The sequence below is a fragment of the Pempheris klunzingeri genome, chromosome 11 (genome assembly GCF_042242105.1).
Source record: "Pempheris klunzingeri isolate RE-2024b chromosome 11, fPemKlu1.hap1, whole genome shotgun sequence".
Classification (NCBI taxonomy): domain Eukaryota; kingdom Metazoa; phylum Chordata; class Actinopteri; order Acropomatiformes; family Pempheridae; genus Pempheris; species Pempheris klunzingeri.
The window spans coordinates 2892702-2904385 of NC_092022.1; the positions used below are offsets into that span (position 1 = coordinate 2892702).

The 11684-nt window shown below is 42.9% G+C and overlaps 2 protein-coding genes across 3 annotated transcripts; both read right to left on the bottom strand.

The window, feature by feature from the left end:
- Positions 1 to 533: 533 nt before the first annotated feature.
- Positions 534 to 3375, bottom strand: LOC139209926 (keratin, type I cytoskeletal 18-like). Its single transcript, XM_070839832.1, has 7 exons — positions 2882 to 3375; positions 2462 to 2544; positions 2223 to 2379; positions 1889 to 2053; positions 1668 to 1793; positions 1050 to 1273; positions 534 to 713 (listed from the first exon to the last, which is right to left on the bottom strand). The coding sequence occupies exons 1-7, from the start codon at positions 3290 to 3292 to the stop codon at positions 584 to 586; spliced, it is 1296 nt and encodes a 431-aa protein (XP_070695933.1). The 5' UTR covers positions 3293 to 3375; the 3' UTR covers positions 534 to 583.
- Positions 3376 to 4649: 1274 nt separating this feature from the next.
- Positions 4650 to 10784, bottom strand: krt18a.1 (keratin 18a, tandem duplicate 1). Of its 2 annotated transcripts, none has more exons than XM_070839830.1 (7): positions 10261 to 10784; positions 7689 to 7771; positions 7213 to 7369; positions 5997 to 6161; positions 5784 to 5909; positions 5339 to 5559; positions 4650 to 5227 (listed from the first exon to the last, which is right to left on the bottom strand). In XM_070839830.1, the coding sequence occupies exons 1-7, from the start codon at positions 10696 to 10698 to the stop codon at positions 5113 to 5115; spliced, it is 1305 nt and encodes a 434-aa protein (XP_070695931.1). In that variant the 5' UTR covers positions 10699 to 10784; the 3' UTR covers positions 4650 to 5112. The 2 variants fall into 2 exon arrangements, with proteins under 2 accessions (XP_070695931.1, XP_070695932.1); XM_070839831.1 differs by having other exon boundaries at positions 4650 to 5220; positions 5335 to 5559.
- Positions 10785 to 11684: the final 900 nt, after the last annotated feature.

Consider the following 11684-nt stretch of genomic DNA (forward strand, 5'->3'; position numbering starts at 1 on the left):
TTTGATAAACAAGCTGCTTCGCCTTCTTGCTGAGAGGTAGATGACAAGATTAACATGAGACTACTGCCAGCAGCCAGCTAGCATTGCTTAGCATAGAGACTGGAAGCAGGGGAGATAGCTAGCTTGAAAGAAGTTCTCAGCTGCAGCACTGTCTTCGTGGGAGTCCTGCCATCGCTGTGAAGCAGCCAGGCAACCAACGGAGACTGCAGAAGTCTCTCGTGTTAATTACTGAGCTGTGGGTGTGCTGATTTTGTTACCTTTAGACAGACTAGCCGTTTCCTCCTGTTTTCAGCCCTTATGCTAAGCTAAGATAACTGCTTGCTATAGCTTCATATTTAACACACCGGCACCGTGGACTCAATCTTGTCATCTAACCCATTACAAGGGAGTGAATAAGCACATTTCCCAAAATGTCAAATTATTCCTTTCACAGATTTATGAACTATGGAATAATATACGTATTGTTATTATCAGGAAATATACATGCAATGATTGTTTTGCTCCTAAAAAAAATGTCACAGGTACAATGGAGCACTTTTTATTGTTCTTTTTATTTTTGTTACAAAGGGTTTTTATTTGGTTTTTAACTAATGGCAAGCTTTTCACTGGATTTGATGTCCTTGCTCTCTGACACCACTTTGCCATCCACCAGAGTCTGAGTGACTGTCACCACTTTGGTCTGCACCATCTTTGGATCAATTGCGTCCTCTAGACTGGAAAAAAATGAACAAAAGAATAAAATCAGTACAAGTTTATTCTTTGTTATGAGTTAAGCTGAACATGGTCCCAGTTTATAAAGTGGAGTGAGATCCTTTGTTTCATCAAATATATTTTGGGTGTTAAAGTTATCTGATATCCACAGGATGAAATTCAGCAGTTGAAATGTAAAGGATAGGAAGACTACTGTTTCATGCTTAGCATGAAGCTACTTTGAATGAAATTTGCAAAAGCTTCCCTGCACCAATTCCGGTCAGCTCGCACTGTAGAGCCCTGAACGTCTGGCCTTCAACAAAGGTATCAACTGTATCACCTCCTCTCCTCGTACTCACTGTAAGTCCGTCCCGCCGTCCAGCAGCCTCCTGTACTCGGCGATCTCGGCCTCCAGTTTCACCTTGATGTTGAGCAGTAGCTCGTACTCTCTTGAGTTCTGCTGGATGTCGGTGCGAATCTGAGTGAGCTCCTGCTGCAGCTTCAGGATGATCACGTTGTACTTTTCCACCTCCATGTTGTAGCGCATCTCAATATCACGCAGGGTGGCTTCCAGAGATGCTTTCTGTCATAGGGTAAAGGAAAAGCCTGATTATCCAATTGATTGATGCGGTAGAGAAGCGTAATGTTTAGTTAGATGAAAAGACTGATACCGGTCATGTCTACATGATGAATATGAAACGACAGCTAGCAGCTGGTTAGCTTAGCTTAGCACAAAGACACAACCTGTTCTTACATGGGTGGTTTTTGAACAGATTAAACAAACCAGATGTAACATATCAATTAGCGAGCTAAACTAATCTAATCTAAACTAGTCTCCTGGCTGTAGCTCCATATTTGGCATCTTCTCTCTGCAAGACAGTGAATAAGAATATTCCCCAAATATTCGGACTAAAAGTGTGAACTGCTGACACTACTACAGATGCACTCTTTATGTAAACGAGTACAAATGCTCTTACCAAGCTAAATGCAGATTGCAGCTCGATGTCCAGTGCCTGATACCTCCTCCTGGTTTCTGTCACCACACTTGTGGCTTCCTTCAGAGCACTTGTGCTCTCAGTCACTTGGACCTGCACCTCTGTGATCTGGAGACCAGATAGAATACATACAGTGCATAGAACAGGTATTTACACAGCTACCAACCTCAAATGTGTTTGATGGACACACATCAATTAACTACCTGAGATTCATGCCATGCTTTAAGCTCTGCCTGGTTCTTCAGTGTTATCTTCTCATACTTTTCCCTCATCTCCTCCATGATTCTGGTCAGGTCCTGTCCTTTGGGAGCATCAACATCCACTTGGACGCCAACCTGGGTTATCTGGGCACGCAATTCAGCAACATCCTGTTGAGGAGGAAATAGTCAGGGAGTGATTTCCTGAAGGTTAGTAGGGTTATCCTGTGCAAAGACGTTAAGGAACAAAAACGAATGCCATGATGGAGAGTATTTACAGTAGTATTGAGACTACTGAAGAGGTTTCTTACTTTGAATTAACACCTCTGACATGACTTACCAGCTCATGGTTCTTCTTCAGGTTGATCAACTCTTCCCTCAGTGATTCGATGTCGCTCTCCAGGTGCAGACGGATAACGTTGGTGTCATCCAGAAGCTTCCTCAGTCTGGCCACATCTGCCTCCACTGTCTGCCGCATGGAAATCTCATACTCCATCCTAATGAAACATACTGACTATCAGATGTGTTCAGGCCAGATGGAGAGCCTGTTTGATTTTGTATACACAGCTGATCACTCACTTGACTCTAAAGTCGTCTGAAGCCAGGCGTGCGTTGTCAAGAGAGATGGCAAGATGTGCGTTACCCTTTATCATGTCAAATATCTGAAAGAAATTATGTTTTTGTAAATGTCAGTGTTTGAAATACAAACAGACAGTATGGACATTATGGACTGGAAACTGCAGGTCATTTTCACTGATAAATGGCGTAGGTGGAAGACTGCACCTTTGATAACATGCTGTAGGTCATAAAACAACAAACAGGGTTATCTTTTTGATGCTATCTCTCATAGCTGAAATGGAGATAAGGATTTATACCTCTGTAATATTTGTACACTGCGATGTTGTGAAATATATGCTCCAACCAAATCTTTAAGCTCTCACTTTTATTGTTTTTCATTAAGTTACTACTATCAATCTGTTGACTGATTCATTGACTCACCTTGGCCCTCAGATCCGTGATGATGGCATTGTACTTGCCGTAGTCCCTTCCTTCTAAGGGGCCTCTCTTCTCGATGACCTCTCTGATCTTGATCTCCAGAGCGCCGTTGGCCTTCTCCAGACTCCTCACTGTCTCCAGGTAGTTAGCCAGGCGGTCGTTCAGGTGCTGCATGGTTACCTTCTCGTTCCCGATGGACAGGTTTCCAGAGGTGGATCCAGAGGACATGGATTGGTAGTCATACCCACCCCCGAAGCTGCTGCCCACCCGTGTGCTGTAGGTGGCGGTTGAGATTCTAGTCCCACGGCCGCCTGCCCCTCCACTGACACTATAAGCGTAGGCCTGAGGTCTGTGAATGCCTTCCGAATGGACACCAAGAATTTGAGAAGTCTGGCGTTTAATCAGAGGCTCCATTGCTAAAAGTGTGCTGATCAATCAGAGGAGGAAGCAGTGTGTCCTGGCACAGTGGGGTTTGGCGGCTAAGAGTGGATTACGGAGGAAAGTCCTGGGGTCTTATATATCACTGTGAAAGGCAATATTCCGGCCACTCCTCTATATTACATTTTTACCTTTAGCCTTCTTGCTTAGACTTTGTCCCTACAACACCCACTATGAACTAATCTGTCGAAAAGGCAAAAATGTATGCTGACATTTTCATGCTGATAGTGTGTAGTAAATGAGCTGTATCTATGGTAACCGTGATACGGACAGCAGCTTTATGGATCAGGTTCATGCTCTATATTTCTCTTAGCAACGAATTTCCATGACAAGACTAAAACTAACAATGCATTGATCCTATAAACGAGCATTGTGTGTGTAATTGTGTGTGTGAAGCCTGATATATGTTACTTCTCTGTGCCACAGAGCTCCATTATGCTCACTGAACATGGCAGTAACAGTTTTGAGTCAACATATAGTGCATGCTATTGCTGTAAAAACTCACCACAGCACTAAATACGGAACGGAAAATACAGAAAAATAGTCCCCAACAAATGCACTATTTACACGCGTATGAGTTAAGTTTACAAAAAACTGCAGTGGCCAGCTGCTTTAAGAAGTTCTTTAGCCTTACATCTTGGAACCAACAGGTTCCAGACAAGCCAGAGAAGTTTTGTTTTCATAGAATTCGTTGACCATAAGAAATTTATATGGTTACAGCAGCCTTATCCTTTAATAAGGTGTTCAGGCCAAACATACAAAGGGTTACAGTGGTGGGGAAATGTTGCTTCAGCCCTGTGAGACTCCAAAGTACTGCGCTGCAGTTTACAGTACTATGAGGAAGGAGAACGTTATCGTGGCAATAATTATTTTATCTTTCATCTCTGCAATTGCGAGCTGCAGAATAGCATCAACATTGTGCAGTGATTGTAAAGGCAGCAGTGCACCTTTAAAAATAGAGTGGAAGAAGAGTGTGAGGTTAAGTTACCAATGAAGTGAGAATGATGGGTCTTATGCTCATCATACATGAACTCTGAGGCCAAATTTAATCACAGGGTTAAGTTTTTATTTATTTATATGTGAATATGTGTATTACTTGTGTATTTAGACATTTATATTTATGAAACTAAGACCACAGTGTGCCACAAACTACTCCTCTCAAGAATTTAATCATTGCTTTTGGGATTGAAAGCATTCCTCTGTAATTATCTGTCATCATTCTGTGTCCTGATTTATTCATTCATTGGTTTCATTTTTCCTCTTTCTCATGTTGTGATAATATCAACAATCTGATATATTTGACGTAAGTCAAAACACCACGCTCACACCAAGATGAATTTCTCGAATGGACTTTATTTTATTGATATGTCTGAACATAACAGCGCAACAGGCAGACTTGAAACTGGATAGAAAGAAAACCAAAGATGATGAAATATAAAAGAAAATGTTTTGGCATTTAAATTGACTCGTTTATTACTTTGAAATATTCAATGTCTTTAATTAGTTTGTCTCCGAAAAAAAAGCTCTCAATTGTCCAATTCTGAACTTTTGTAAACATCTGCAGGTTGGCACGCAAACACATAAATAAATCATGATGATATAAATAAAAGATGATTTAGTTTTTCTCTGATCCAGTTTTTTTTTTTATCAGCCTGTGGAAGAGCTGTATACCCAGGATGTCAAACTAATGTGTATGATGAGACGCTAATGCTTAGTGACTAGAACCAGTTGCATGTTGGCGTTATGATGCTGTGACAGAGAGGATTCGGGAAGTGTCAGGTGTTTCCTTCTGGTATTCAAACGTCTTTGGTTTCTGTGCTGGAGGACACCACCTTCCCGTCCACCAGGGTCTGTGTGACGGTCATCACTTTGGTCTTCACTGTTTTCTGGTCTTGCAGAGCGTCCTGTAGCCTGAATGGAAAGATCAAGAACACATTTTTGTTTTTTCAATGATCAACTTTGCAGGTTGGTTATGTATAAAATGTGAAGGTTTTTCCTTGTTGGAATCATAAATCCACGCACGTGAAGTCCTCGCCGTCCAGCAGCCGTCTGTATGTAGCGATCTCAGCCTCCAGCTTCATCTTGGTGTTAAGCAGGGCCTCGTACTCCTGTGTTTGCAGCTGGATTTTGTTACGCAGCTGTGTGAGCTCCGCCTCCAGACCCAGGGTGATACCGTTGAGAGACTCAATCTCCATGTTGTAACGCATCTCCGTGTCCCTCAGTGTGCCCTCCATAGAGCCTTTCTGTTGGCGCGAGGCGAAAGAAAGGAAGGGGTTAAATTAAATTTTAGTGTGAACCTGCCTTGCTGATGACAGCTCCATAGCAAAAGGTCACCAGAGTGTGAAGCTTGTGTCAACAAAGTAAATGTGAGAGACTTGAAGTGAGAGTGCTGAGTTAGATGTTGCCGGGAGTTGAGATAATCATGTGTTGGGGTAAATCAAGTGTGTGCTGACTGAGTGCTTCTCACCAGGTTCCTCTGGGACTCCAGCTCGATCTCCAGGGTTTGTATCTGTCTGCGCAGGTCATTCACCTCTGTGTGGGCACCCTTCAGGGCCTCTGTGTTCTGGGTGACCTGAGTCTGCACCTCTGTAATCTGAAATGATGATTTAAATTAAAATCTAGGATTCAACTTTTTTTTTTAACCCCGTTTGCAGATGGTAGTTTCTTGTTAATCGCTCACCTGAGATTCGTGCCATGCCTTGAGCTCTTCCTGGTTCTTCTGTGCCATCTTCTCGTACTTGGCCCTTATTTCTGCCATGATCTGAGCCAGGTCCTGTCCTTTAGGAGCGTCGACATCCACATGGACTCCTGACTGGGCGATCTGGTTACGAAGCTCCATAACGTCCTAAAGAATGAAGAATGGATAGAGGAATGAATGGACATAATCACAAACACTTTCTTATCTGATCTCATGCGACCCAGCTCTGACCTCTAGCTAGCCACAATCACGTTATGGTCAGGTAAATATACAGGGGTGCATCTAAACCTGTGTGTCCCTAAACTCTTAATTCCTTCAGTAAGCAAATGGTTTATGCACTTAAATGATAGTCATTTCAATTCTTTTGTGTTTTCTCTGCTGCCAAATCTGGATGGAAACCATATTTACGACGAGGCTTCCCACAAAATACACGTACAGATATTTCAGATTTCTTAACAAACCGCTCTCTTCCCACTGAAGTTTTCTCAAGCTTGTTTTTAAGAACGCCCTGCAGCATGTCTGGAATTATCAGCCGCAGTTGTGGCCTAAACACACACGGTGACGATGTTCAAGGAGATTATTGAGATCAGCTGCTCTCAAAATATTTGTTCAGGTCTTCTGAAGGTGTATCTGTTTGCTGGAATGATGTCCAGAGGTCTTTTAAAAGTGGCTTTTGTTTGGAATTCATCAGGCTTTGTTGAAAGCAACACTAAAAATTGAGTGTGAAGCAGCTCAACCTTTGACTAATGTTTGATTTTCACAGACAAAGTGTACAAAACCAGAGACTAAGCGTCTGTTAAAAGCCCTGAAAACCTCTTCTAAAACTAATTTTCTGCTAATGTTAGAATAGTTTTGGTTTATTTAACATATGATTTCTGCAGTCTTCTTTTCATCCTTGCTTTTTTCATTGGTCTGAAAATGTGACGTCACCGTGTACCAGTCAGAGTTTAAAAACGCCTGAATCAAATGTGATGACAGTGGGGTTGTTTGCTAATATTGCCAGCACATCAGTCAAATCTGACTAAACTACACCCACACAATCCTGATTAGATTAAAAGGCAGATTAGATACGTTTTTGAATGTTAAACATTTTTTTCCCCCCGAACTTTAACACAAATATTTAATATTATAGTCAATATTATTGAGAAATACTGAAGCTTTAAAGTTGAGGTTTGGATTTAAATGTCATCATACTCACATTCTCGTGGTTCTTCTTGAGGTGGATGAGCTCCTCCTTCAGGGTTTCGATCTCGCTCTCCAGGTTCATGCGGCTCATGTTGGTGTCGTCGATGAGCTTCCTCAGACCAACGATGTCGGCCTCCACAGACTGGCGGATGGCCAGCTCAGACTCGTATCTAAACAGTACAGAGCAGCGCACTGAGGATCACCCACGCTTACAGTCATCTTTTTTTATGGTGTCCTTTAGGCTTAAAAGTACATGGTCATTATCTGGCCAGCTTATAATATTCTACGCTCTGCCAGCTCTGTTTGCTATTGCAGTAAATTTATGGCACAACTGAAAAGCCTCTGCCGACTATGATGCAAAGGTGATGACTCACAACCTACAAGACAAACAACCGTTTCTTTAGATCACGGCACTACGTGTTCATCCTCCAACCTATTCAGCAGTAAAACAGGGTGTGCCAGCAGCTGGGTACTGCTGCCGGGACTTACTTCACTCTGAAGTCATCGGCCGCCAGGCGAGCGTTGTCAATGTTGAGAACCAGGCGGGCGTTGTCAGTGGTGGCATCAAACACCTAGACCAGGTTTACAAAAGAAAAACTGTTATTTAGATTTCAAACTAAGGACAGGGGCTAGTACAGGCAACCATCAGTTAGGTGAACATTTACACTAAAGAGGTGGCAAAGAGTTTATTTTAATTTCACTATCACTTTCAGCAAGGAACAATACCTTAAAACAATAGTTATGCATTTTGGGAAGCGCGTATTTGCTTTTATGCGAATGAAAAGAATCGATGAAAAGATTGATACCACTCTCATATCTGTCCGCTAAATATGGAGCTACAGTCAGTAGCTGGTTAGCTTAGCTTAGCACGAAGACTGGAAAGAACTAACTTTGCTTTGTTAACGAAGTCTGCTGAAAAAGCACCCAAAGGATTCCCTGGTTGCATCGCGATAACGAGAGGTTGCTGGGTCTTCGTGCTAACGTAAGCTAACCTGATGCTGGCCCTGGTTAGCACACAGCTGGTTAAAGTGGTTTCATTTAATAAATGTCAAACTATTCCGTTAATTGAAGTCCACTAGTTTAAAAGAAGGTCATTGTACACAAAAAAAAAATTCTATTAAAAATGGGCACTGTTTATACTTTTACCTTAAAATAGAAAACTTGGTTGATTGCCAGAGGTACAAGCACAATGCACTGATATAACTGAATATAATGGATGTGTTTTTTCCAGTGAGATAAGTAACGATAGGTTTTGTGTTAGAGAGAAAATGTAATTATCTTTGTGTGTAATTTAGAACAGTGCTGGCGGGCCGCTTCAAAAAAAAGCAGATGGTTGCAATATTTATTTAATACTTTACTTCACGATAAGAGCTGGACTGGGGTGGAAGGCAGGGGAGGCATCCAGGTGACAAAGTCCATGAGCCAATAAGTGGCTGCCAGACAGCAGCTGTCCTGCCGCTGCTGAGGAACAGGATCTATCCTGTCAGCGTGACGCAGGCTGATGATTTGCATGAGGAAATTGGTGATGGTGTGTGTGCGTGTGTGCTCGGCCATGTGAGAGCGCGTGTATGTGTGCGTTTGCATGGACGGTTGACTGTGCGAGCATTACTGGATCGGCCTGTTTAAATAATGGCGTGAGAGTCAGTGTTTTCTCAGATGGGGGCTGAGGTGGAGGGCCTCACCGTTTGAGTGATTTTCGCAACACAAGCAAATAAAAAAACGAGGCTGTTTTGACCTTGTTTGAGCCTCAGCTATCAGTTTTTGCAATGGTTTGAGTAATGAGAAAGATTTTGGGAAATACCAGATGGTAAACTCCTTCTTTTCCTCCCTTTGCCTCCCACTTTGTCCATCTACTTTATATCATAATTCCAAGTGAGGGTGAGCTGACATTGATGCTGCTATCTATGCTGCTCCCACAAGGACAAAGATTAGAAGAAGACATGCTCTTTGTGGGCATCCACACTCTCCCACAATGAGAACATACAAAAATAACACTATTTTCCAACTGTTGAACTGCTGCAGCAGACACACAGGGTTTGGAGACAAACTGGAATGTTCCATTTGGAAACCACACTAGACTTACTTTTCTGAAAAGGGAAAAATATAGTTTGAATGAAGAATGCCAGCAGGATGGGGGTTACATGATGCACTTCTCTTGCAGTCAATATTTTACTACTCTATGGGTCAAACCTGGAATGAATGATTTACACATTTTCCTGGTTGTGAATTGTCTCAATTTGCTTTCAGTTCTACAATGTTTTTACAATAATTAACTGTGCTGGATGCATTTGTGTGGGGCACATCAGGTCAGTGTGAAATGAGTTGTGTTATCTGATTAATTAATTATTCACACACTCATACCTTAAAAGAGCCTACACACATTAAGTCAAGTGAGTTTCTTCTTTTCTCTAACTTTTATTTCATGTCTACACAGTAGTGACTGTACTATATGTTCCGTCCCATTATTCAACAAACAACACACTGTTCTTATTCTGCTAAACAAAGAGGAAAAAGGTGGTTAAAGTCATGATGAATGGGCCACAAGGTGACCCTTTACAGCCCGTAAAATCCCTGGATTCTTTTGTTTTTTTGTTTCCTTCTGCTTTCCTGTGTGTCTGACCCCTGATGCTCCAACATTCCTCCACCATACTGTTTCCGGTCCAGTCCTCGGCCCTCGGCCCTCGGCCCCCGGCCCATGGAGCAGTAGCGGGTGCCATGTAGAGCACCAGCATGAACCCACTCGACCCCGTTTGTTAGGAAACCACTGGGGAGCAGTAACCCTGAGTGCTGATGTGGTTGCATTCAGGTCAGGGGATACAGAATATGTTGCTTTCAACACATCTTGAAAACACATACTTCTGTTTTAATGCGTTTCTTGCTCAATCATACTTGCACCACATTTTCTAAAAACATTTCTCATGCCATACCTCACCCTGGGTTTCATCATTCAAGTCCACATCACTTGCCATCCCACTCATATGCTTTTGCTCAACACTTAATAAATCAACATATGCACATCCCCCTGCCTGCTCTCATCATCCTCCCCCAGCCCTCTCCTCACCTTCCTCCTCAGGTCATCCAGGATGGCCTGGTACTTGCTGTAGTCTCTGAAGTCGGGTCCGCTCTTCTCCAGGGCCTCCTTGATCTTAATCTCCAGCTTGTGGTTGGCCTGCTCCAGGTTCCTCACTGTCTCCAGGTAGTTGGCCAGGCGGTCGTTCAGGTTCTGCATGGCAAACTTCTCGTTGCCCATGATGTCGGCGCTTTTCCCGCTGCCGCTCACCTGGATGCCACTGGAGAAGCCCCCTGCACCAGAGCCCATTCCCATCCCAGAGCCCAGCCCACTGTAGACGCTGGAGGACACACTGATGCGGGCCCCACCGGCCCCACCATGGATGGTGGGGGGCTTGTGGAAAGGACCACGGGTGACTGATATAGCAGGAGCCCTGCTACTTGTGGAGGAGGAGCGCACAGAGTATGTAGTCTGCTTGGCGGTTTTCATTGTCGCTGTAGAGTGTGAGACTCAGTGAGCGAGACAGTGAGAAAGAGAGAGAGGCACAGGCTGGGCAGGCAGAAATGGGAGCTCACAGACACAAGGCAGGAGGAGAGGGAAAGCTGTTAAACTATATAAACCTTGTGGGCCCTCAGATCCGCCCCTCTGGCCACTCCCCCTCACCCTGAGTCGCCTCCCTCTTTTTCCACCGGCCTAAACCGCAGGACTGCTGAGAGCATGCCTTTGTCCTTCACAACCCACCTAAGTTGGTAAATTCTGAGGCCTCAATGGAATTCAATAACTTGGAGATTTGCAGAATAGAGAAAATAAAACTACACATGTTTATTTGATCTGCATTATACTAAAGATTACTCAGACTTTACTGTTAGAACACTAAAGTCCAAGTTCATCGCTTTATCTTTTTACTCCCACTACTTTTACTTTACAATACATTTCTTCCTCTATGTTTTTTTTAAAAGAAGTTTCGGATAATGCTGCAGTTGTGTCTCTTCAGTGGGTATAGTTTGTAATGAAAAGATAAAATAACACCAGCTTTAATCTGTCAAGATTGTTACCTTGGTGTGAGAATAGTTTTCTTTTTGTTGGTATTTGTTACAGATGGTGTCCAACAATCCCAAAGACACGCAACAAAATGAAGTTGCATAATCAGATGTTTCACAATTAGTCGCCCACATTAGACTCACATAAGCACGTTATGAGCCGCCTCACACACCCTTAAAACTGCAACATATTTGCGAGGCATCATCACCTTTTGACAGAAAATGATAAAGAGAGATGTCTCAGCTTATGGGAATCATTTTATCATTGTCTTTAGTCACTGTGGGGGTGTGAGATCAGTCCATGTCACACCTGGACAAGCGAGACGTCTCACTAAGAATGAATCACAACGAACTTTAACTTACATGTGTACCTGCACATAGACTGCTGCTCATAGACAAAACACTTTAGATACACATCTACAATATTATTTTCTT